Below are 26,967 nucleotides of genomic sequence, written 5' to 3' on the forward strand. Positions count from 1 at the left end.
AGACACAAAAACCTGAGAAAAGTGACAAAATCACTATGCTCAACTGCAAACTGGCCATTAAAGGCATTTCTGTAGGTTACTGCCATCAGTCACCAAAACTTATGGTTATAGCTTCCTTACATTTGTCTAGTTGAAACAATAAAATATATTCTGTCATGGGACAAGGCTACTGAAGATTGTCTCCTTTATTCTTGATAAGAAATAAAACTTCTGGCATTTTCTGTGGTTAGAATTTGCAAAAGCAAGAAGCCTGATTTCCCCACTATTCTCATTTCTCTGTTCTTGTTCTTTTGAAAACCTAATTATGCAATATCACCAATCCAACACAAACCTTTCTGGTTTCTGTAGTGACCAAAATTACTTGGCAATGAAAAGTCTGTTGGGGGAAATAAGGTCTTAGTTCACTAACAACATTACTGCAATTGGTATTTCTGGGTAACTAAGTAGGCATGGGGCTCAGGACACAGGTTTGCCTTCTCTCACCATTGCCAGAACTGGTGAGAACAAACTGAGAAGAGCAGGTTATGTTCCACAACAGACAGGATGATACCTGGTTCTGCAAGGACTTGCTTTAAAGAAGACAAGGAGGCATATGACATTTGTAAACTAACTATAAATTATGCAAGAGGTAAAAAATGATAAGGAGTTTGGCCAATAATATGCTGTACTATTACACAGCGGATCACATTTTCAACTTCCTACAGCTCAGGCCAGAAAAAGATACTTGGGAAGGTGACGCTCTGGATGTGCCAGAAGCGCCAGCTTCCAGGAGTTATTTTTAACCGCAGGAATTTAATTAGAAAGGATGGCTGCACACAGTTGGTCTTCCTTCCTCTCCATCCTTTGTGCAACTCAGATATCCTGGAGTGCTATGCACCACTACAACTGATGCTGCCTTGTGTGCATGCATTGGCAGCCCAGTATCTGCTCCAAACACAGGGTCTGAGCTCACCAGGACTGAGCATCCTCTTGGTAAAGACCCTGCGCTGGCACCATCATAAACACAAAGGGAGGATGGCAAAGCAAGAAAAGGGATGCGGCATGTCCTGCTGCACTGATTTTGACTTGCGTTGCAAGCCATAGTTAGCCCAAGTGAGGCAATAAAAGAGTAATTTCCTACTTTGCTCTCAACCTGTAAAAATTATACCATTGTTAATTTACTAAAGCATCCCCAAAGTGAGAAGGCACAAAAGAGAGCTACAAGATACTTCTGAACTCAGCTTCCCTAGACCTCATCAGAATGTAATCTCAGGCCCAGATGTTGGATGCTGTATCCTTCACATGTTCTGGTCCCCAGACAAAACATGTGAGTTGGTGCATAAATGCAGCCAGTGTCCCTACCATCGTCTGTCCAGACCCATCAAGTGGGTTACCTTGCAAACTGGAATATCTCTAAGTATGACAGCAGTGGAGCCAAAGCACCCGTCCTTCTACAACATTTCCACAAATCCATTACAGACTCTTCGAGAAGCATCCAATGCAAAGCAACTCAGCACTGCTGTGTACTTTCTCATTTATGTGGACATCTACAATGATGTCCAGTTCTAAAAATGAGACAGATTATATGCTGACAGAATTTTTCCTCCAGTCCTAACTTTCTTTGAAGAGATACAGAGAGAAGTAGTTATGGTTTTATCAAGGAAGCAGGTTCACTTGCCACTGACAAGCCAGTCCCTGTGTGCTTTTGTTCCCCATCTCCGAAACAGTGGTAAGAATAGTACTTTACCTCAAGTTTTGTTCACAAAAGTAGTAAATAATGTAAGGTGCTTAGGAACTTTGCATATATGTATATATGTATACAGACCAAAGCTCTTGGATGCAATAGGACAAAAGGTCATGACCTGATACTGATGGTGTGTAGCAAAACCAAACAATTCTTAATATCACTAAAGTAACTGAGACAGAAATTCAGTTTTCCTCCAAGGTTTTTGTTGTCTGGCACTCTGCAATCTTATGAGGGGCTTAGAAAACTAAACATTGGTTTTAATCTTCTTTTTATTCTACGTCTCCATTAAGTATCCCCTTGCAATTTAATGCAATTTGTGGCAAATGCTAATACTGCTTTGGGCCCACTTCTCTCTGTCAGCTGTACCTCTGTTAAATTATGCATTTCCATCTGGAAAGAAACCATACAGGACTGTAGACTCTCTTCCACATAAGAGTCAGGAATGGAAAGAGATTTAATTAGATGCTCCGTGGTTGAGAAAAGGACTAGAGCAAAGTCTGTGTGGTCTGTGGAATCTTCCACTGGAAAGCAAGGCTGGAAATTGTTTGGTACAAGACTACTTCTGTTTGCTCATTTTGTTTACATTGTTTGTTCTTACAGATTAAAATAGACAGTTACTAGGCAGATAAACAGTATTTCCTTCCATGACAATGTTGTCTAGAAGTTAAGAGAGTAGCATGGGGCAATATACGCCTGTGTTTCATTTTTGGCTATGTCACCTCAACTCCCTATGTAACTTGGAGCAGGAGACTTTTAGCTGGTGCTTCAGAACACCTAATCACTAACATTTTTGTTCCATTTTTCCTGTCTGTAAAATGGAGATAATACAGCTTTCTGCTCTCAAAGGGGAAAGGGCGCATCCAGCTTGCACCACCTTTTCCCAGTTGACATCCAAAGCAGAGAGGCAACACTTGCAATTCCTCTTGTCACTGGATGCCTGTATAACCTTAAGCCTCTGACCAAGTCTTCAAAAACTGAAGTGTCTTTCGGAGGCCTGAATCTGAAGCAGAAACATACGATGAGCCAAGCAATTCTCATCTACACTTAACTGTGAGTCAACTCAAATGCAGTGATTTCAGTCATGTGCCCTTTCACAGTTCTGCTGAACTTCAGAACATAATAGATGCAGCTCGAAATACATTTACAGTGCAGTTTGGTGATTGGAGCGTCTGGCAGATCTACTTAATCCTCATGGTTTTTCTGTTCCAAAATTCAATGGATTCCATATTTGTAAAAGACAGAATGCAGAAGGCTAAGTCAGAAAGTGGGCTATGACTGGAACTAAAATTATTTATTAACCTATTTTGGTTGCATGTTAAAGAAAGGAAGCTATTATGCTGTCGGTTTGCGGGATGTTAATGGGAGCTCTGGGCATAATTACTCTGTGTTAGTGTGTGAATAAACCCCACTGATAGAAAAGCTGTTTGCCCGATAGTAACTTTTTCTCTTTCCTTGAAAAAGAAAAGGAAGATGAAAAAGAAAAAGAAAAAGAAAAAGAAAAAGAAAAAGAAAAAGAAAAAGAAAAAGAAAAAGAAAAAGAAAAAGAAAAAGAAAAAGAAAAAGAAAAAGAGAGAAAAAAGAGAAAGAGAGAAAAAAGAGTAAGAGTAAGAGAAAGAGAGAGAGAAAGAGAAAAAGAGAAAAAGAGAAAAGAAAGAAGAGCTTGCCCATTGCGGTCACTTTACTCCTTCTTGCTACATCTTGGCAGGAAAAGGTTAAACACTCCATAACATTTTTCTCTTCTTAGCAAGTTAGAGAACTGTACATCAGACACATTGTCTGCCAAATGCTTCATTTACTACCAGCTGCATTTTTACTTTGTTGAGAGATAGCTGAAGTAAAATCACTGTTCTTTGTGCAAATGGCATGCTAAATAATGTATGGCTACAAGATTATTAAATAGCAAAGGCATTTGATAATATTAGAGTCAACCACAAGTCCCACTTCTGCTGATGCACAGAATTTTGAGTAATTAGTCATTGCACAGAGTGTTGTATTTATATCCCCTTGAGCCTCAGACGTTAGGCCACAAAGTCAGGAGACAAAGAATTGCTGTTATTAGGAGGACTGTTTTGGATTTATTTATATTCTAAGGCTTTATTTCAGTGTCCACTTCACTCCTCTGGCTCAGGCTGCCTCCAAACCAGAAGATACAGCTAAGTCAGAGAATTTTAGTGTAAACCATCTTTTTGCAGATGAGACCTCTCAACTTCAAGCAGAAGAACTTCAATGAGTTTGCAAAGCCCCCAAAGCACCACAACTGGCCTTGAGGTTGTATAACAAGCCTGGGAAAAAGGCCTCCCAGGTTCTGTTCTGATCTCTAACAGACTTCTCATGGTTTATATGCAACACATTAATAGCAGCAGCTTCAATTTATGGATAGATAAATTGGGATACAAAGAAGACAAGTAACTCTCCCAAGGATTTACAGCAAGTCTTTTACAGAGCCCTGGAACTCTTACTCAGTCTTTTGTTGAAATCGCTAAACCACACTGTCTTCTTCAGACCACAGTTACTGCATAGGCCCAAATACTGTGACATATCTAAAATTACATAGCTATACGCTTATATGAGGCTTTATTGAAATAAAGATTGTGTAACATCTTTGGAGTTCAATACAAAGCTGCTCAGTGAGCACTCTACTGCTTTAAGACAGCCTTTTTCATTCTCTCCCATAGTAAAGGAGCCAGATCTAATACACTGTAATAGGAAATCAGAGGGAAACTTAATAGGATTTGAACACAAAACATCTGATGACAAATTCATATTGTAGCAATGAACCTTCATTTTGCAGAACTGACATGAAAAATCAATGGTAACATTTATGATTATGACAAATAGTATGTATCATCCGTCCCCAAGAATGTCGCACAGAGAAGACTATATAGAACAAATCATACACTCGTGTCAAATTTCAGGCATAACTGAGTAGATTAAATTTTGAATTTCATCATGTCTCATAAATGAGTTTCCTGTTTCTAAGCATGGCACCTCAACCTGTGATCTCCTTAGCTTCCCTCAGCAGGTTGTGCACTCTCTGTATCCAGAAAGCATAGCCACACAGGGAAAATCCTGGTAATGTAAGAAATGATATGGGAAATTTAATGGTTGTGCTTAGAAATACTGCAAAGTTAAACATTCTAGGTCCAGTGAGCCTTAAAAGGGAGACCACAGACTTGCTGCAATTACTAGGGGCACCATTGTGAAAAGCAATTCCAAATTTTCATCTAAATATTGTGTGCCCAAATGTCTCCATTTGGGAGACAATTCTCTTTACAGAGGATATGTCCATGGCTAAACTAGATATGCAGATGCCTGATCTCCTGACTGTGAGTGTGCTAATGCAGGACTTCTGTGCACACAACATTGGCATGTGTAAACCTGGAGGTCAAGTAGATGCTGATGAAGAGATCTGAAGCAGAGCAATTGTACAATGTGTTTAAAAGACCAGATGGGATGAAAATTAGAAAGTCATCCTAAGTGATGCAAACATGTATGGATGTATCAGCATCTTGATCCAAACTCGGCTCTGGAGCAACTCAAAGGTTACAAAAACTAACCCTAAGTACCTTCCCCCAGTAAAGTGACCTCCATGCTGCAAATGGGGCAACAGCAGCAGGGCAGTTCCCATTTTCCACTAATGCCCCTGCAGAGGAGAGATTCTGCCTGTGCCAACCCTCTGATTCACAGCATGGTTCTTAGATAGGACACCACGCCTTCAACTGCAAGGAGCAACCACAGCAAAAGGCAAAGCCCCGAGCCCTGGGATGCAACCCCAGGGCCAGCAGACACGTTCCAGCCTGCCGTAGCCACCGATCGCCTGTCTGCCCCACTTCCAGAGGCCTGGCATGGACAATCCTCTAAAGCCCAGAGCCTGAGGAACCTGGAGCTCCAGACAGCCCGACTGGCTCTGCAAAGCCCACCTGCACATACCAAGACCTAGGCAGGCCTCTGGCAGGACCTCAGGGGCTCGACTTGGTTCCCAGCTGCCACTTGTAGCGCTGTAAGATCCCATAGTGCTTTTTTGCAAAATGGAAGGCAACTAATCTCACTGCTGGCCAAATTCCAGCTTTGAGTAATTACATTCCTCTGACAAATTTTCCTTGGCAGTTTCAATTGAATATAATTAGTAAATGTAAATAGATGTAAATAGTGCTGTAAATTACACTTTGCATGATTGTCAGAAGCAGAGGGGGAGAGCAGGGATGAAGAGGCACAAAAGAGCAGAGCTTTATTCTCCAGTATGGACAATGCTGTGGCCTTCCCTGTAACCAGAGCGCATATGCCCTTGCCAGGACAGTGTGTTCAGGGCTACTGCAGCAGCAGCTGCCACAATCCAGGATCATCGTGTGGTTCATCACACAGATCATCCACTTCACCTCAAGTACAATTTTGACCTGACGGTGTTCGGTCATGTCCTGCAGCTGTTTGCAAGCAGCTGCTGTGTTCCACCTCAGCTGTGCTTCTGCTTCAGCAGCAGGCAAACTGCCTTGCACACACACACATGCAACTGCAAAATGTGTGTATATGATATTATTGTTTTCTATGAAATGCTTATCAAATTTGTGAATGGTTTGTGAAACCTGCTACCAACTGAAGAAGTGTCACATCAATGGAATTATATAATTATCCTTCACAGCTATTTTAATGCAGCTTCATGTGCTAGTTTCACCTAAAGTGGAAACAGCTTCGTCCAAAAATAAAGTAAATGCATATATTTAACTTCATGTAGTCAAGTAGATTTAGAAATGACTATTTAAAGCAATAAAAATAGATTCTAATTTATACCTTTTAGTACTTTTTTATGTGTAAGATGCCTCTTATGTACGTCATCTGCTTCAAATACAAAATGATAAGGCTAGTGGGCTTAATCAGGTATTTCTTTCATCCAGAAAATTCGAGGATGATTTGTCAATAATTCACTTATTTTTATTTTTATTCAAAATTTGCCTGTAGAAAATAGCTAGCAGAAACTAGGAAAATGAGGAGAAAGTTTATTTTCTTAACAAATGCTTGTTGCACTACTTGATACAACAGGAGAAACAGATGTTTCAGCTTTACAATACCATGTCTTGCAAAACTTCCTTCTAAATGACTATTCGTGCTCTAAACGTTTTGGACTGTGTACGGAGAGCTCTGCTAACAGTCACTGGAAGCACTGCATACATTAGTAAAGCCCACATTAAGATAATTAGTGCTAAAAAAGATAGTCAACAAGCCTTTTTTTCCCTTTATAGTACTGATTTAGTGTGGGTGAAAAATGCCAGATTTTTAATCCTGAAGATTCATGTTCTAACACAGAGCGGGAGATGGAGCCAGCTTTTCCCAGTGCTCTGCCAATAAACTCTTAGATTAAACATTTTAAGGGCTAGGAGGACGAGCCAGGCTTTACGGTCTATCAACCCTCAGTCCTTCTGATGATCCTGTGAATATAGAAAAGGAAGAACACACTACCTGGGACAAGAAAGTCGAATTCTTAGTCTTTGTGGCTGTACCTACTGAAGTTTTTTCTCATCAAAAATTTTCAAACTTGCTGTGGACAACAGAAATGACCAGAAGGCAGTATTGAAGCTGCACTGCTGCAGAGAGGACTCTGGGCAGTGGTAGCAGCTACGGGAAAATTTCTACAGTGAAAGAAGCCTTTGAAGCTCATTTTGTATCTTATATGTATATCTTCTAAATGGCAAAGTCTGGTTTAATGCAACCTGTTTTCATAAGGGCTCTGTAACCTTTTGCAAATCCTATGATGGGTTATACACATCATTTAACTCTGGCAGTAACTTTACCTCTTGCAGATCCAAATAATGTCAACATGGATACAGGCACACAACCAGATGTGACTGGATTATCACAGCTTAAAAAATTACTGCTTGGTCCCTCAAGATGCTGAAGTCACAGTAGCAACTTTTGATTAGTATTAAATGGCATGCTAAGAGCATGCACATGAACAGCTCTGAATACTCTGCGCATAGGGGGCTACTTGCTATGCCACCTTCCAGCTCGAGCTTATTACCCAGGGGAAGGATCCATTGCAGACATGCATCTGAAGAGAATAACATGTCCTTCTAGAATGGTGAGTATTTATTTTAGAAATAGAGGTAGGCAAGTTAGTTGAAGATTACATTATTTTGCTTAGTGTTTGGAAGGGTTGCTTTAAAACCACTTGCTTTCAGGCAAAGTGATAATCAGTCTAAGCACTGTAAGACTTTTATAATGGAAGGCCAACACATCTTTTTTCATTCAGTCTGCAAGAGTAAACCGAGCACAGCTGTTTTACTGAAAACAACCCACTGGTATTTAAGTAGATTAACAACATTAACTGTGAAAATCCTCTGCTATGTGAAAGCCAATAACTTGTTGGCCACAAGGAGGCAGGGCAAGGATTCAGTAAACGCAAAGAAATTGCTTTTATTGAAAAAAAAAGAAAAAAGAAGCGTTAAATTAGTTCACTCATGAAACTCTGAACTGCTAGGCAAGATAAAAAGCACTTTTCAGCCGCAGTGTGTGGTTTCAGTACTGCTGCTTTATTCCAAGAGCAGCAAATATCTCAAGATATCAAACAATAGCTGATCTGGCAGCAACTTTCTGCTTCCTTTGAAAAAGCAGATCACACATGTTTCTTCTTCAGCACTTTTTTGTGATGTAGAGAAAAACTCTAACAATATGCTTTGACAGCAATAGTGGATTTACCAACTCAGAGCAAGAAGCTGTAATGCCAGGTTCACAAGCTGTTGCTCCCAAGCTAATAAATCCTGCTTCTGGGCAGCTTTGGGAGCTGTGCCTTTCACTGCCTTGGCACTTCTAATTCTGGGCTAAAAGAGGCAGAGGCAGTTAAGTGTCTGTAGTCCCCTACCCAGTAGCTTATGCACAGGACAGTACAGTGATGCCTCCCTTAACCAGAACTTAAGGTTGTTCCAAAATCAGCACTAATTTGAGGTCAAACTTCTAAATGACACAGGGGCAAAAGAGGAAAACGAAGCCAAAGTATTTCTGTTTCAGTATGAATTGAAAAGAATCAAATTCCACAGCAAAACAAAGCCCTCCACAGCATCAGCACATCACAGTCCAAATCTATGAGTGATCTGCTTTAGAAGAAGTAACTTTACTTCTAGCTGTGCCACTGCATGCTACTGAGCTAGGTAATTTCAGTCCTCTATGTGTCTGTTTCCTCATGTTTTTAGCAGTTGCTTTTCTTCTTTGTGAAGCAGTATGAGGTCCATGGGTAAAAAACATGCTACAAGAACTAGTTATTATTAATGCAATTCAGATATGGAACGCACCAGATGGTAAAATCTCCAGGATTTTAATGAACTATTGTAACAGAACATATGTAATATGACGTTATTATAACAGGCATTTAAATGTATAGTTAGTACATACAACGTGACCTGCTCTGCTTTCAGTAACTCCACTGGAATTATTTTGGATTTATGTCAGATAATACTAGGAACACAAAATAGCCCCATATGTGCAATGTGGTAAGGTTTTCATAGCAATGCTGTCTTAACTATTGCCTGTCCTGTTTTACTTTTTGCTGGGGGTATTGTATTTAGAGGTCTGCTAGAGTATGCTTTCTGCATTTAATTCTGAGCAGGAAGTAAAAAAAAAATAGCCACATGTCAAAGACTAAAATGCTTCTGACCAAGTATCCCTTACCCACCTTCATAAAATAGTTGTCATGAAAGAGCAAGAACTTTTTGGTTTTTTTCTACTATATTCTGTAACAATTATGTCTTTGATGCACCTTATGCTAGACTTGGTAAGCAATTCATGCTTGTATCAGAACAGCCAAATACTCAGTTTCAGACTGTAAGGGCAGTAGTATCTCTTTTCTCCCACAACACTTGAGTCCTGGACAAGATGAATTATATGACTGGGCAAAGGTGAAAAAACAGGACTGCAGCTCAAGCCACTGGCATCACACATTACAGTTAGAGACAGGTACTGACTTCAGTAAAGAAGGAACATGAAGATACTGTCAGGATGTATAGTAATTCTAGCACATCTACAACACAGACTATAAAACCCAAGTGAACTGACATTTAATATATGAGAGGCTGGAAGCAAGATATCAATTTCACATCATAAATTAGCCTTTGTGCTAGTGTCCAAAGATTTGGCTGATTACTCATTGCTTTCCCTTAGTGCTTAAGCAGTCTTTTCCAAAGCAAGACAGTTAAACCACAAAAACGTACCGTAGTGTCCACAGCCCTGACCTTCCCAGCAGGAACGTGCTTTGGAATGGGTTCTTCAACTGATATCATCATGCAGCCTTCTGCTCCGAGAGTAACAACTACGAGTTTACACCCTCTTTCTAACAGCGTGTGTCCCACCTTTTCAGCATCTTCAAGGTTGCCAACTGGGATGCCCGTTAAAATTTCTGCCTGGAAAATAACCCACGCAAATGAAAATCATACTCTGACAGCATTCATTTTTGGACAACAGTTGCATTTGAAAACAGTACTAAATATCTTTTTGAAATGTGTATTATAGGATGATCATGAAACCACTTCCTACGCTGATATTCAGCTATGTCTTGCTCCTCATTTGAAATCAGCATGTGCCTCAGGCACAGCAGACTAAGGGAAGGCAGCCTAGGCAGAGGCACAGGAGGCATGGATTCTGTTCCAGCTTCTATGACTTGCCTGGCATACAACCCTTAGTAAAATCACATTTCTCACATGTGCCTCAGTTTCTTCTTCTGTGAAATGGACACAATGGCACAGCTTTGGCAAAAGCATTTTGTGGTCTATTATGAAAAATGCTACATGGCAACTTGGTCACTATTGGTGGGGGATATTTATCACTATGTGAGAAACTTTTTTTATTCTTTTTTAAATTCTCAGCGTTCAGCTAGAGAGAAATCACAAGGGAAAATCTCTTAGAGGAAAAAAATAACTTCTCAACTTTAACCACTCAGTTTACTTTATTGTATATTTTTAGATAAAATGCTTACAAGTTATCTGAAGCCCTCTTTGGGCATAGGCTCATTACAAGATTATTATACATTTGTGTTATGGCCATGTCCATAGGCCTCTGTCAAGACTGAGACTCTTCTGTGTTGGCTCTGTACAAACACAGATAAACTCTTCTTCTGACAGATGGTGACCTCAAGTCAACTTCTCCCAGTTGGCTCTTAAAATTAATCTCTTCTAGTTCCACCCAACTAAGAGCAAAATTTCCCCAAAATCTGCAATGAAGACTCCAGAATCAAGCATCCTTTCCACCACTTGATACAATTTCTTAATGGCATTGTCAAATGTCACATACCTTTTCTTTTTGCAAGGAAGACAGCAAGAATGAAACAGGAAGAAAGGGAAGAGAAAATACAGTGAGTTTTACCTGAAGCAGCCTAGCAGGCAGCACTCCTGCATAATACGGTATACCTTCAATCGTAAGTAAACAGGTATATCATATTTTGCTGTCTTTACTAAGTCTTGTCCTGCTTGCCTGAGAAGAGGAAAGTCCTACTTTAGCTTGCACTACAAGGCTGCTGCTAGATCCTGAAAAATGCAGTCTGAAGTGTTTTCAGATAACCGCCTAATAACTGGGCACAGCTTCCACACTCTTAGGGCTTATTTTCAGTGGAAAACTTACTTTGGAACCTATTCCCCAGCTACACTTCCTGACCTCTGCTGCATGGGCAGCTCAGCTTCTTGGGAAACAGCTGCTGAAATATTTCAAACTACCTTACTCTGCATTGCTGAAACTTGAATTCAGTGCGTATACTTCTTGATATAACGGACTGTAAACTATAGTAATTAAACAACTGCTCCACGAAGCACAGGCCATGCCTGTAGTAAAGAGAGGGAGGGCAGACAGCTGGGGACAGGAACTACTACAGCCATCTCAAAGCAAACCGCCCCCAGCCGTGAGTCAGCACCCGCTGCTCACCACTGTCATTTCCTGTGTTTCAGCCTGACCCAGGAGAGAGAAGCCACCCTTAGGCTCTGAAGGGCCAGTTTATGCCAACACACTCCCTAGAGTTTATAGTATCATTAGCAGAGTACTTACTGGTTTTAATTTTCAAACTTAGAGGACCAAGTTCTGCAGTCCCTACTTAGGCAAATGCACAAATGATTTCGAGCATTGTTGATCTGATCGCTACAAGGCAGAATCTGGTGTGGCAGGCCTCAGTGGGCAAACTTGTGCACTGCTGGGACAAGGTGTGGTTAACATGTATGCACAATTTAAAACGACTTTTTTTAAGCATGCTGATCCCAGTCAAGAATACAATAAGCTTTAAATTATGAGAAGGCAACTAAACCGATCCAGTTTTCTCTTTGGCATGTCACCACGCTGCTCAAATTTCTCTTGCAATACAAACTACTTAAGCAAATTAAACCTATTTTAGTTTTTAAAAGGTTATACAAGTATTTTCAAATAAGAAAATTTGTTTCAAAAAGTATCTTCTTGCAAGGCTTGCAAGGAGTCAACACACCAATAATGGCTTTGGAGAAACTAAGAATAGTTAATAATTAGTATCAAATATATATATACTCTATTCTAATATTCAAGAATCTAAAGAGTCTGTGTCTCATAATGAATTTTAAGATCTCTAGAGCAGGAACTATGCAATTCTGTATTCAGAACACCTAGCACATCATGTTATAAGAATAAAAATGGATCAACACAAATCCTTGAATGAAACTGGCTAACTGAATTTCCAGCGTACTTCATGATGGGCAATAATTTCAAACATTTTACCCATGTTGCAAAGTCTTCCGGAGGAAAGTGGATTTGGTTTTGGTAGAGAAACAGTAAATCTAATCTGGGTTTATTTACCTGGTATTTACACTTCTGTAAGCTCATGAGCAAGGTAAATAAAGTACTTAAATATAATATTCTTCCTAACAAAATGCACATGCTTAGCATTAATGTTGTATCCCTCTTTATAATTGCTGTGTCCCAAGTCAACAGGATTTTTTGCCCAGGTTGTGAAAGAATTGTTCTGGGACTGATACGTGAAAGGTTTTGCAGAAAACTTTCCTTTCATCTTTACAGTACTTATATCAATAAATAAAATTATTTTGAACAGAGTCTATATTAAAGTAGATCTTCAACTGCTTGAAACCACTATCATCTAACTCATCTACAGCAGGATGGTAAAGCTAAAAAACACTGGAACCAGCTGGAAGAACCATAAAAGCAGCAGAAGCCAGACAGATTCTGTGCCAATAATTAGAGATTGCGGTAAATGTCAACTGATGTTAAATACTGTGGTGAGTTTTTAAGTTCCTCCCTTCAGTAGAATCTTATTTAAAAAACAAACTGTGGTACAATTGAAGGAAATAACTAATGGTTATGTAAAGAAAAAAATTCAATAACAATACTAAAAGCCCAATGTGGACATTTGCCATAGTACTATACAAAAGAACAGCAAATTAAGAATTTTATTTTTCTGCAGCTAGTCTCATAAAACTCCTGAGCTAAATGAACCTAATGAAGCAAGAGGACATCTCACAACCCTGCTGTCAGAATACACCTATGTCATAGATTATATAATCAATATACATGGAATTTTCTTAATTTTGTTCACAACAGTGGAAGAGAAATTTAACTGAAGCTTTTATTTTAACTGATATGAAGGATCTTGGCCATAATCCTCACTAATCTTAGTTAACTCTCCATGTCTCTTTAGACTGTGGAGTTCAGTCATGGTAAGCTGACACAAACCAGCACTGCTACAGAAAAAAAAAGAAAACGTCCTCTTTTTTTCTCTTCCACTCCTGTCCACATTGTCCATTCTCTTGTGCCAGCACAGCCATTTATGTGGCCAGGAAACAATTGGATTGCAAGGCAGATCTGTGTTAAAATTAACACCCGCCTAATTCCACACCACCTCCAAATGCCAACCCAAAACAATTAACTTCTTTCACCAGCAGTACTAGTTTACATTAGCTAAAAGTGAGAAAGGAACTATGATATGAACCTTTGCCAAGCGTTCCTAGCTGTGGTGCATTTGGGGCAGCCCATGGGCTACACAGCCACTTTGAGGCAGAAGTTCTGCGTCCTCTGCTTGCCAGCTGGAAGACCAAATCTGCAGCATGGTAACTAGTTTTAGGATCCCTGGCACAAGTTAAGACACTGACATACCACAACAAAACCAGTGGAAGGCCACCAAGATAGTCAGGGGGCCAGAGACCAGGACATACAAGAACACAAGGCTAGGGGAGATCCAGCTGTTGTCTACAGCAATTTAGTGGGTGGGTATGAGGAAGGTGAAGCCTTCAAGACTCTTCTTGAAGGTGCACAGGGCTAGGGCTAGAGACAACAGGCACAAGCTGGAACATGGGAAATCCTAGTATTAGGACAAGATTTTTCACCACGAAGGTGATGAAGCAGTGGAACAGGTGCCCAGAAGTTGTGCAGTCTTCATCCTCGGAGATTCAAAACTTGACTGGAGAAAGCCATGAGGAATCTGACCTAAACTGGCCATGCACTGCAGGGTGTTGGACGTCCAGAGGTCTGTTCTCAGCTTCTATGTTCCTAAGATCTTCAGCAAATATAAACTGGTGAAATAAGTGTTAATTCTTTGGGAAGCATAATTTGGTTTGCTTTTTGTACATCTAGCACAACAACAACTTTGCAAATGTTGCCAGGTACTGCTGGAACAGAAATAATAAATAATAATAGGGAAATTGTGTCAGTTTTAAGCCTACATATGATAATTTAAAATATTTTTAATGTCAAATATTTAAACACAGTAAGCCAGTCGGCTACAAACTTGGCTTGTACCTTAGGAGACTTCTTTGAGAATGACAGAACAACAACTCAATCTTACTAATTCTAACACATGTGAACAGTCCCAAAGAAGTAGTGAGACAGATTTGGTGTATAAGCAACTCCAAGATCAGGCCACGAGCCAAGCTAGTTCCAGTTGTTTCAAATTATAAAATTTTTAAATATCTACAGGCAGAAATACTTGTTATGCTAGAATAATTAAAAACTGATTGAAATGAATTGGCTTAAAGCTACTCCCTCCCCTCTCAAAAGTAACAGCTTTCATTTTAGACTAAATATAGGAAATTTTACAGTTTCCAGCAACTGATAAAATGAGGTTTAGAACAAAGCTGGAATTAAAATGTACTGTGAATTGCTGGCAACTTCTACAAAATGGAGCAATAGTTGCTTTCCATTATTTTAAACAGAACAGGTAGATTCAAGAGACGTTCTGAAATACTTTAATTCTTAAGGACCTATTTGTGCTTTGACTACTAGAGATACATTTTTTTTTTTCTTAAGAAAGACTATCCCTAGTATTAGTCTCTTTATATTAATAAGCAATATCTTAAATGTCCTAATCCAAGACTCCAGATATAGTTTTATAAACTTGTTATTCTTTGAATCTTGTAAAAGTCAATACTGTGTCTTGATTTTGGACATACTAGCAGGAATTTCCATTATTTATATTTCTTCCCAAAAATGATCTAGCCTCTAGTAACAGACAATAACACTTAAAAGGAAATAATGTATTGAATGTCTATTAAGTATCTATTTTTTCTATTATTTTTAAATATCTTGCAGCTTTATGTAACAAAATAAGCAATTAACTTAGATTTAGTGTACTGTTTTCTACCACTGATGCCCCAAAGTATTCTGTTAGCATTTAATAATATCTTTGTTAGGCCTTTCTTATTTAGATCAGAAGCCTGATACCCATTTTACATTAGGGAGAAAGCAGTTCCCAGTTTTGCATTCAAAATAGCTTGACAAACTAAATCATTTGCTGTAATCATTTAGGAGTTTTCCTTCTCCTGAAGGGTTCCTCAGTCTTCTTTGAATGGAGAAGCAGCTGTTCTTCAAAACACTCAGGACCAAATTGAAATCGCTGATGTGCAGCATATTTTGGTTCCTAACCTGCAGGGCTATGTAATGGCATGCACACACACTAAATAAGAAAAACAACACATGAACTGTATTGACATTGTGGTTGTGCCTAGAGCCATACTGCAGCAAGGAATCGCACAAATACATGGGAAAAACATGGTAAATATTCCAAAGAGCTCATCTTGTATAGGGTTGTCTCTTTTTCAACATTTATAGATGGCTGGAAAGAACAGCCATTGGTTTTCACAGAGATTACATTGGATACATTTATTTTTCATCAGAAGAATTGAGGGAATGGAGAACTAGCACATTCCTGCACAAACCTCAGGGATTAGGCTGTGCTACATCTGGGAATTAACAAACTAGTCTCAACAAGTTTGATCTTTCTGGGAAAAGATAAAACTGAACTACAGGCTAAGCAAAGAAAGAACTGATAACCTTGCAAGATTTGTTCTGAGATTTTTTTGTTCATGAACCACATAAAAAGAAAGTAATGCCAGACACAAAAAAATTATCAATGCAACAAGCAAGAGTGAAAGGAACAGCTTGTGAAGAGCCTTCTAGACAAACTAATGGTAGATAATTCACTGATAGTGTAATTTTGTTTGCTTCTCTCTAGCACATAAATCCATAAGAACAAGCTGTGCTGTTATATGAGATACTGCATGTGGTTTCACTAAACCCTAAAGCATTTAAGGAAGGATGGAGTACAGAGTGTGTTGTTGTATTCAATACTCGCTTATTTGGGACCTGACATCCCATGGCTGACAATTTTAAGCTTCTACTTTGCGACAAAGGCATCACAGATCAAAACTGCTGACCTTCGTGGCAGTAAATAACAAAAATTTCTGTCTCAGTAATAATTCAGCTAATCAAAAGGATTCCTTCTTTTTCTCATCTTTAACATTACAAACACAACACAGTGAATGAGATGTCTTAAGCTAAATGGCTAACTTTCTGTTCTGTAGCTGTCATGAACTTCTGTTGCAAACACATCATTTACATAATATCCACAAGCCACAGGATTTTATCATTTAAAGGTATTTCTTGGTGAACAAGAATGATCAGGACATTTTAGTAAAGTTGTATGATAAATACTTGTAAATTTAAATGACTAAGAAAGCCAAATGAAGCAGTAGAAAAAAAATCGGTGTAAACTTAATCTTATCTTAGCATATACATCTGTGTGAAAAAGAATGTTTTAGAAGCAGCTGAACTGGATAACCCTAAAGAGTTCATCTTTAAACTCAAGATGATTTATTAACAACTTAAAAGACTTAGTAAAGATAAAGCAGAAATACATATTTTTTTTCTGGTAATAACTAAAAATCCCAAATAAAAAATAAGAGATCCCAAAAGGGCTAAGTCTGGAACATAAATAGTATTTTGTCCTGAAGGAAGCTATTTGAGACTTGGAAATATCAAGTAGGAGGAGCAATGGAGCTGGAACAAAACATCTTAGGAAGGCAGTTGAAAGCAGCACATTCAATACATTTTCCCATAAAGAATAATAATTTAAAAAAACCACCAAACCATAAAATAAGAATGGCCATAGTGACTCAGAGGAAAGGTCCATCTTATCCAATTACTCTCTTCTGACTGTGACTGCTAGTACATACTGATAAAAATTTTTTAAAAAAAGAAGTATATTTTTAGTATATATTCCCAGTATATATATTCTGAATCATCAACATTTTTAGGTTCTTTCTGATTTAAGATGAAGGAAATGCAGATGCAGTTGGCTGAGTGGACAAAGTTTTAAAAATCAGAATTATCTTTAAGATTTGTAGAATTAACTTACAGTTTTTAAGCACCATACAGCAATGTGACTGGTAACCTTTATTTGGGTATGTTAACATTTATCACTGTATCAAACTTTTAAAGTGCATACATTACAGGGATCTGAAATTAAAGTAAGTCGTGAAAGAAAACAGAAAACAGATGGCATATGAATATATAACAATTACTTAAAAAACAACTTTCAAACTTGTGACATAAGAGAAACAAATGCTTCATTTTTCCTCTTTTCTCAGCAAAAAGAAAGGAACAATGGCAATAGTTCATCCCTGAAAATCAATTTAATAACAAATCAGACACACAGAGAGGATGAAATCAAACTTAATTGATTATTACAGTTTTGCTAATGCAATTGATTTCATTGTAAAATATGAAAAGGCAATTGTTAAAGGCCAAGGTATTTATGTGCCATTCTTGTTCTCAGAATATGCTGTAGGAGTCCCACACTTGGATCTGAGCTCCCATGATATGGCTGTCAGGAACTTCCATAAGTCTACCGTTTACATAAATTCAGAGGAGAGAAGCCTCCTCAACAGTAGAGAGCATATTTCTGTGTCTGGCTGCATACAGTGATCCCAGATATCTTCCAATGGTAATTACTTTTAAAAAGAAAATAGCAGGAAAGAATGCAAACTGTACCCCTAGCTCTGCAGGAAAAGTAGATGAATGAGCAAGGATCTATTATAATTATGCACCTGTATTTCTTGTTCTCCAAATAGAAGTAATTTTCTGTTCTCCATGTGGTGGTAATAATAATACACTCTGGCTCTGGCAAGCCAAACTTCTCAAAGAATGTCTCTTTCAAGATTGTCCTCTAGCAGTAAAGTATAAGAAGGGGAAAACTTTAACATGTGTGTTGCAAAGAGCAATGAGAGAAAAGTCAGGAATAGACAGCAATGAAAAATAGTTTGTTTCTAACATATGGGGGATAAGTTTCTGCAGGGGGTAGGAAAAAAGTAACTAGTGACATTATGAAATAAGCAAACAACGAATGACATTTACCAAATTGGTGGGAGGGTATGGGTGTTCTCAGCCCAAAATGTGTGTTGCTGCACCGTTTAGCCAATCAAGGGACACAGTCCAGGCATAGATGCTTTCTGAAAGCATGAAAAACCACCATATGGGTGTCCTGCAAGTCCCCTGAACAAGAATAAACACTTTGCTTTAGCATTCTCTTCATCAGATATAGTTGAGTTCTGATAGCTGTTGGGCAGTGTCTGAGCCGTAAATGATACCACTGCCAATTTCACTGGAAACTTTGATATGTCTGTGTTTTGGTATCAAATGGTATCAAAACGGTATCAAAAATGATACCACTAGCCTTCCAGAGACCTGAGGAGCCATGGAATCTCCCACCTTGCTATTTTGCTAATTTCTGAATGCTCTGGAGTATCTGAACTTGGCAGACAAATATTGAAACATCCTAGAATAAAAATTAGATGTTCATTTGGGATACTTAGACTGACCCCTAAATGCTAGAAGACTCGAGAACTGAAAACTTCCAAGATTGTTTGTGATGGGTTTCAACAGAAATGTCAGAAGAGGGAAATTGAGTCCAGAAGAATTTACTCTGACAAGCACTGTCAACAGACAAAAAGTCCTCTAAGGAAGCAAGGCCATGCATTTCTCTTAGGTCTTCTCCCTTCTCTCCACCCAAAGTTATCAACGTTCATTACAGAAATCATGTTTGTTGGAGATAACTTTAACTATGATCAAGGCATGACTTCTATTCACTAGGCTGCTTCTCCCACATGCCTGTTTATATAAAGAGAGGGTGAGAGGAAGGAACACAGCATGCATAATGCTAATAAATAGGAAATTTAAACAAAGGCTTTATGAGACGAGCTTAATTTGTCTCTTGTGACAAAAATAATTTCCTTTGGGAGAAATAACACACTTGAATTAGAAAAGGGAGGGAAGGGGGGGGGTAAGGGAAAACATACAGTCGAAGAGCCAGAGAAACAGATTTACCGAAGAAAGATCTCACAGGAAGAGGAATATGAAGGTCCTATTTACCATCAAATGCAGCATACATGCATCACCTCCTGGCAAGTGAGTTTAAAAAAGTCAGAACGCAATGGCTAGCACATCCCTGCTAATCTTATCAAGGGATCACAGAACAAGGATCTATTTTAATATTTACCACTCAGTGATAACATTTTAAGCGTCCTTTTATGGATTTGTTTTACTCATCTACTTGTAAGGAAGGCTGGCCACAACTTTCCCACTACAAACAATTAATTTAATTTTGAGTGCAACCTAAAGGTATTTTAGAATACTCCTCTTTGCTTGTCAGATCAGGGATCAAACTTGTCACCTCCAAAAGCCCTATGTAAGAGGAGCATGCCTCAGTTTTCCTGCTCCCTATGCTGCATTTCTGAGAATGGAATCCCTCTGAAATTTTACTGCTTAAGACTCTTTCTTTGACATGACATATGACCATTACCTCAGTTTCATTGCAGCAGAAGATATCAGAATGGGTATAGAATTGTGGATCTAGGTCAGCAATGGCTGGAGCTGGGTTAAATAAAGTCTTTACTGAAAAAAAAAAAAAAAAGAAAAACCAAGTCTAAATCTCTCGCATCTTAGATTCATAAACCATCACCTGAAACACCATAGTGGGCAATTCACAGCCCCCCAGTCTTTATTATTAACACACAAATGGCTCTGAGTTTCTGTCTCCTTGTTTTATAGAACTGCTAAAAGTTTTGTTTATTATATTAAAGTTCCATTTTAATTCATGTGCAAGCACCTGTCATGATGGGAACATGACAGAAAAGTAACAGAAAAAATAATCAAGAAATTATTAAATGAATAAAAAAGGGGAAAAAGCCTTAAGACAGTAATGCAATTTGTTTAACTGATGACACTTCTTCCAGGATTTTAACAAGTTTTACAAGAACATATTTGGTTCTAGAATTTTTTCAGTGTTGTTATCTGCGTACTGTACATGAAGAAACAGGGGTATGGAGTAACGAAGGGCATGTCCAGACAAGGAGTTAAACGTGCTTCTGAATATGTTACCTAACTTGTTCAAACTGCCACATTATAAAACTGTGGTGCAGACAAGACACTGTATATTTTTATTATGCTATCTGGCAGAATTAGACCTAAACTTCACACGTGGTAGAATATGTTAGTTAACCTAACTTTAAACTGTAGCCTAAGGCCCCGTGTAACAGCAGGAAAGGTATGTCATGAGGACAGTATAAGTGACTTACTCACTGCTAACACAGGAAGTCTGCAAACTTGGTTTCTCACTTTGCCAATTTTATGATTAATACTTCTGTGTCTTGACCACAAGGCCATTATTTTTATACAAAGCACACTGTCTTACTTTAAAAATATTCCTCATAGTAAGTGATCAAATCTTCCAACTTGGATGCCTAGATTTTCAGTTCTAAACACGTATTTAGACCCTAAGCTACAGCATGTAGTATTCAGACACCCTGAACACTTCTGGATCCCAGTTAATGACCTAAAAAAGAAAGATGCTCAGAGGCTTCTGAAATCTGAGTACCGAGAAGTTTAGAAGATGACCTTTTTGATTAACACTCTGAAAGTTTTGGCCTTTGACTGTACAACTTTATCATGCCTCTCTACCTGCCTTGTTAAAAAAAGTATTAAAGCAACAAAGACATTTACTCAGAAGTCAGAAAATGCCAGGATTAGGACTTCCAATGAAATTTTAATTTGGCTCCCTTATATTATTACAATATACTATGTATTATAATAAACTCTTTAATTATATGATCACATACCACTGAAAAACAGCATAATTAAAGACTGCAACATAATATATATGCAGAAAGGAGGCAAATTAAGGTTTCACAGGCAACTTTAACTCTTGCGTTTCCTACTTTCTGAATTGCAATCCTAATAAATTTTTTTAAAAACACAAATCTTTAATATATACTTTCCCAGGTAAAACAAACAGCACATACTGGAAAAAACCCTCTGTCGTGGTATCGTACTAGCATATACATGGGTCAGGAGCAGCAGTGGAAGTGTTCCAACTTGGTTTTTAAGTAATACAGACTCATCATGAACAGGACGTAATACACTACTATTAGTTCGCTCCCATATTTAATGTCTGCTGAGCAGGCAGGAGATACAGGAACTCTAAGATTCTCTTTCAGCCTGTGAAGAATAGCATGGCTTGTGAACAAGGTAATCTGTTTGGTCCCACTGAGGAACACCAAATTATTTTCTGCCCAAATTCTTTCTCTCCCTTTGCCAAGATCCGTTCTCCTCACCTGGTTTCCATTCTTCATCCCGCCTTGCATAGGCATTATGCAATACTAACCTTTTTCACTCAATTTTCATCACATATCTCTTTACATCCTCTCTCCTATGCTTTCTTTTTCCCACTTCCAGTACTCACAGCCTACTCCCTGACTCTACCTCCATTTTCCAATCTCTACTCAACAAATCCTGTTCTCTGTTTCAATTTTGTTCCCCTTTCAGTTTCCCTTTTCATTCCTCCTCTGTCACCTCCAAAAATCAAGCAAATCCCTTCTACACTTCCCCTTGTTTGAAATCTACTCTTTCTCCCAAGCATTCCTGTCCAGCTTTGTCTCTTCTGTATTCAGACCAAGCAAGCACCTGCTCCACACTTCCTGGGCCTACAAGAGATCTTTAACAGTATAAAAGAAGTTGCCTAAAATCAGATTCACGAATTACACTGAAAGTCACATTGCCCAAATAGACAACTGCCTGGGTGGACAGATTCTCAGGGAAGATAGCTGGGAAGCTCTAACAATTTTCTCAAGACTATCTGAAAGATAGTTATTCTAAATGAAGTGGTCTCCTTCTTGGAAGCAGCAGCTTCACAACACATGGCCATTAAAAAACTAGAATATTCCAGTCAGATTTCCAGTGCAGTTTATGTTCACTTCACAACTCTCCTTTCCTTCTTTCTCCCCAATATTGTCACAAGACCTTCAATAATCAATGCCACAATGAGAGGATGTCAGAACATGAGATGTCTCTCTCTAGCTTACACATCCAAGTGATGTTCACTGAACAGAAGCAAAGGGTTCTTGCCACATTCTTTCTCCATCTTATTATTTCTTTCAGTAAGAATGAAGAAAAACAAGCAAAAAAACTCTTGAAACAGAGGTTTGAGGCATCTGGGTATGCATCTGTTTTAAACAAAAATAGTCTAGTGCACATCCTAACATGCAGTACTGCATTATACATGAGGGTATTGCAGGCTAAAAGAAGGGAAATTGCATTAACAATTTACAGTTGGCTAAGGATAGATTTTTACAGTGTTACAAACTGCACATGACATTTGAACGTGTGTAGCCTATTGCTTTAAAGCAGAAGCAACCAAAGCTTTCCTGATATGAGAGCTGCACAATGATAGTAGACTGACAGTGCAGAGCTATAGCTGGCCCACAGTTAACTTCGATCTTTTGATATATTGTGCTGTCTACACTTGCGAAATGCTTGGATGCCTGTTCCATGTATCAGGTTTAGATTTTTTTTTAATTGCCTTCACAAAAATCCTGTATTTTCTTCTGTCACAAGCTGGCATCCTACTGTATGAGGGTGACAAAAGTGTGAAGCATCTTACCAAAACTATGCATCAAGCTAGAAGTAGACTAAGTAAGTCACAGATATTGAGTCGTGACTCAATTACAGTCCATTAACCACCAGATTAAGAATGCTTTTATCCATTTTCATAACACAAAATAAAAAAATATAGTAAGCTTTGTTCCCCTCTTCATATATTTTAAGCATTCCAGGTGCCTCCTCAGTTCTCTAGTTTTTAATTTTGATTTAGGTTTGCATGAACCCAATTTTGACATTTCAAACAGAAGTCAAAATAATTTTTCCCCATGCCTGGAGAAGATGTGGGGATACCTTATTGCAGTCTTCCAGTTCCTGAAGGGGTCCTACAGGAAAGCTGGAGAGGGACTTCTTATAAGGGCACGTAGTGACAGAATGAGGGGTAACTGTTTTAAACTGGAAGAAGGTAGATTTAGACCGGATATTAGGAGGAAATTCTGAGGGTGGTGAGATACTGGAACAGGTTGCCCAGGGAAGTTGTGGATGCTCCCACACTGGAAATACTCAAGGCCAGGTTGGACAGGGCTTTGAGCAACCTGCTCTGGTGAGAGGTTTCCCTGCCCATGGCAGGGGGGTTGGACTGGATGATCTTTAAGGTCCCTTCCAACTCAAACCATTCTATGATTCTATGATTTATAGAGCTTATGACTACTACCACCGCAGTTTCAGGGCCACTTTTTTCCAGCCTCGCATCTAACATAAATGTGCTTAAATCGGCACAAAATACATGAACATGATGCATAAAGTTCTGCTACATCTGACATCTTCACTAGCATGTGAACACTATTGATCACAACAGGTGCACAACAGACCTTGGTGCAGAAGGAAGACTGAAGAGTCAACAACCCAGCATGCTGTGATCTACTGGAGCAAGCCTAGGCCCAGCTGCAAGGAACCAGTTAGCTCTGATCCCAGTTCCATCCCTGATGTGCTGCATGACTAACCATACCATGAGCTGTCCCCTCCCAGTCTTATCTTCTGGATAGATGGGAACTTATTTTTAATCTCATATAGATGCCTCACTTGCATAATTATTTACTTAGTGTTCAAGTACAGTGGTAATTGTGCTTGAGTAACTGAAAGCATTGCAGGCACGTAAACAACAAAAAACATCATGTTGGTACCGAAACCTCCTGTTCAAGCAAAGTGTCAGCTTTTATATATGTACACGCTACAGCAAAAGAACAATGGCCTACCTTTAAAAGTACAGCACAGCAACAATTTAGTAATAATTTCACAGACCATGACTCTGTCTATTCAATGGCCGCATGCCATGTCACACTCTAAGCATTTTGGTTAAGAAGAGAAAGGATGTAGAAAACCACAGCCATACCTACTGCTATGCTGGGAGAACAAGGGACTAAGTCTCTTTTTGAGGTCATTTAATTCACTTTACTTTGTGTGGAACTTTACTGACTTGCATTCACTGTGCTTGTTCTGCTCTGGAATAATATGAGAGTCAGGACCATAGTTCCTTACCTAACAACATTATACTGTATTTAGTCACAGCATGAAAATAGGAGGAAAGGCAGCACCAGACATATATGGTGACATAATAAGGGTATAGGTTGATTTGCCATTCAAGGCAAACCCTGCAAAATTTTAAAACTGAATTCAGTTTTCCTTAGCGTAGCATGAATTTGTTGGCTATTGTTTAATTTCTAAATAAAACTAGTATGACAGAAACCAGAATAGACCACGGGATCTTTATTTAGAAAGCAAGATAAGGAATATTTTTCATGCAACACAAATGAGGGAGACAGAATGACTTATGTTAAATTACCTCCACTGGCACATGCCATTTTCAGAGCTTCAAGAGAAACAGCAGGGGTTATTTCTAGCTGGCAAACCACCACTTTGGCTTTACAGATGACATCAGACGCGCTCTTCAGGTCTTCAACATTTAAAAGCAGGTTGGCTCCTGGGACTATGACAATAACATTCTGTCCTACAGAGAAGATATTGTGGTTTTTACATTAACTTTTGCAATAAAGTATGTAAAACAGCTCCTAGATTTTCGACAATACATTTCAGATGAGCATTTCAATTTCCTTTAAAAAGAAAAAGGCTCCACTAAAAATGTATGCATCGCTACTGTTTCATGAATTTCATAAGATGATAAAAAAATAGTGATGGACTAATGAATGCTATGCTGCACAATAAATACAGTATATTTTTATTTTGGAAAAGTCATGTATGGGCTTTCCCCAGTCCTATTTTGGTATTTTCTCTGAACTCTAAAGAAGCACTGTAGTAGTCACAGAGGAGACGGGGGACATATGCTAAGGCTGATATTTGCATTTTACTAAAATATTCCAGTAACACTTTGAAGAGAAAACAGTCAATGTGATTATTGAGTTCATATGCCAAAAATACCGTAAAAATTTAATTTTCCTATCAGTTGGAAATAGTATTTCATACAGCTCTGAAAATTATGCACGTTCTTTAGATTTCAGAGAAACAGGCTGGCTCCATTTACCTGCAACACTTCAAGTTAGAGCCCCTAACCATCTTAAAAACCAGAATCAGCTTGCCACCAAACCCCAGAAAGAGAATGCCTGTGTCTAAGGAAAGCATTATCAGAAGTGAGTAAAGAAGGAGGGTGATGGATTCTTCTGCACTTAAAGTTGGCCAGTAGAATGATCTAAGCAAAGCTATACATGCAGAAGCATGGCAGTATCTCAAAGCAGGTCTCAGATCCTTTTCACTCTTGTAGTTTGTTTTAGTTAGGTGAGGAGGTTCATTTATGTAGGTTCCAAATATTCTTTTGTTTTTCTTCAGACATGCAAGTTGCCTTCTTTTATTGCACTTTCTTTCTTTCATTCTTTTTTTAATCTCTGTTACAATACCTAGAGACCTTCAGGCATGGGTGCCTTCAAATTAAAAATTATTATTAATCACTCAGGTATTAAATTCAATAAGTCAGTTGTTCCTTGATTTACAGGCTCAACCCGCCCCCGCTGAAGATTCCTTTAAGGACTGCCAATCATTAAAGGTTACCAATTCTGTAATGAACTGAATTACTCTGTAAATAAATATTTATGACTTTAAATACACTATTTTTGTTGAATGTGACTTCAAAGTCCTTTGAATAAGAAACGTGCAAAGCTTGTCTCCCTAAATATGTTCTGAAAAGAAAGCAGGACAATGGAAAGAATAATATAGTGATCTCAGAGGGAGGGGCCCAAGCTTTCCAAAGCAATTCTGCTGTCAATGGTTTGGTACAGAACAGCTGCATATGAAAAGCAAAACCTCAGCATTTAAAGCCAACGCCCAGCTTTTCAACAGACAATGATGGGCATCTTGGATTAAAAAAAAACCAACACAAAAACAAAAAGAAAAAAACCTTCTGCAACAAGTAAATGCTATCAAAGATATCTGAATCCTGTTGACTAAAACATTCAAAGGCAAACTGCATCTATTTTGCCAAGCATGTATTTTGAAAGCAGTAAAAGGCAGGGAATCAGTGGGACAAAAATGTGTTTAATTTCTGCCTGGACTCTGTGCTACCTAGAATCTCAGACTCTATCCACATGTCTTGCTGCATTATCTCGCTGAACTATTTAGCTGTACTGACATGTATATTATTATTAGACTTTAGAGCTAATGGCCCCAGGCGATAAGGAAGGCTGTTTGCTTAAACCCATATGTGCAAATTCAAGGTAGACCGTGCTGCACTGGATCAGTCAGAAGCTTTTCTTTGTAACTACAGGAGGTCAGAGACTTAAAGTCTGCTTTCAGACTTGCCAGGGAAATGCAGCACCTACTGCGGTGCAACAGTCCGGGAGGACTTAACCCAATTTTTGGAGAAAAAGCCACGTTCTGTTCTTAGCTACATGTAACATGCTAGCTGTGAGTGATAGCAGTCCCCACAAACTTGCACCAGCCTGCATGAAAGCAGAATCTGGACCCACGCACACAGAATTAATACCAGAATTTTGTATTAGCAGCAACCATTTTGTTGAAAGCAATTACTTCTTGCCAGGGAAATCAGATGGGAAATCAGCACCAGGGACAACAGAGTTAAAGACAGATGGCAA

General features: G+C 38.6%; 1 protein-coding gene across 1 annotated transcript in view; it reads right to left on the reverse strand.

Moving 5' to 3' along the window:
- Positions 1 to 26,967, reverse strand: part of RBKS (ribokinase) — a 62,464-nt gene that overhangs the window by 10,027 nt on the left and 25,470 nt on the right. Inside the window, exons 5-7 of the mRNA XM_010182540.1 lie at positions 24,711 to 24,875; positions 19,797 to 19,888; positions 9,919 to 10,107 (exon numbers count right to left, since the gene is read on the reverse strand). Of these exons, the coding sequence (XP_010180842.1) occupies positions 9,919 to 10,107; positions 19,797 to 19,888; positions 24,711 to 24,875 (446 nt within the window). The remainder of the gene's footprint in view (positions 1 to 9,918; positions 10,108 to 19,796; positions 19,889 to 24,710; positions 24,876 to 26,967) is intronic.

Source organism: Mesitornis unicolor, unplaced genomic scaffold, assembly GCF_000695765.1.
Source record: "Mesitornis unicolor isolate BGI_N332 unplaced genomic scaffold, ASM69576v1 scaffold35694, whole genome shotgun sequence".
Lineage (NCBI taxonomy): Eukaryota > Metazoa > Chordata > Aves > Mesitornithiformes > Mesitornithidae > Mesitornis > Mesitornis unicolor.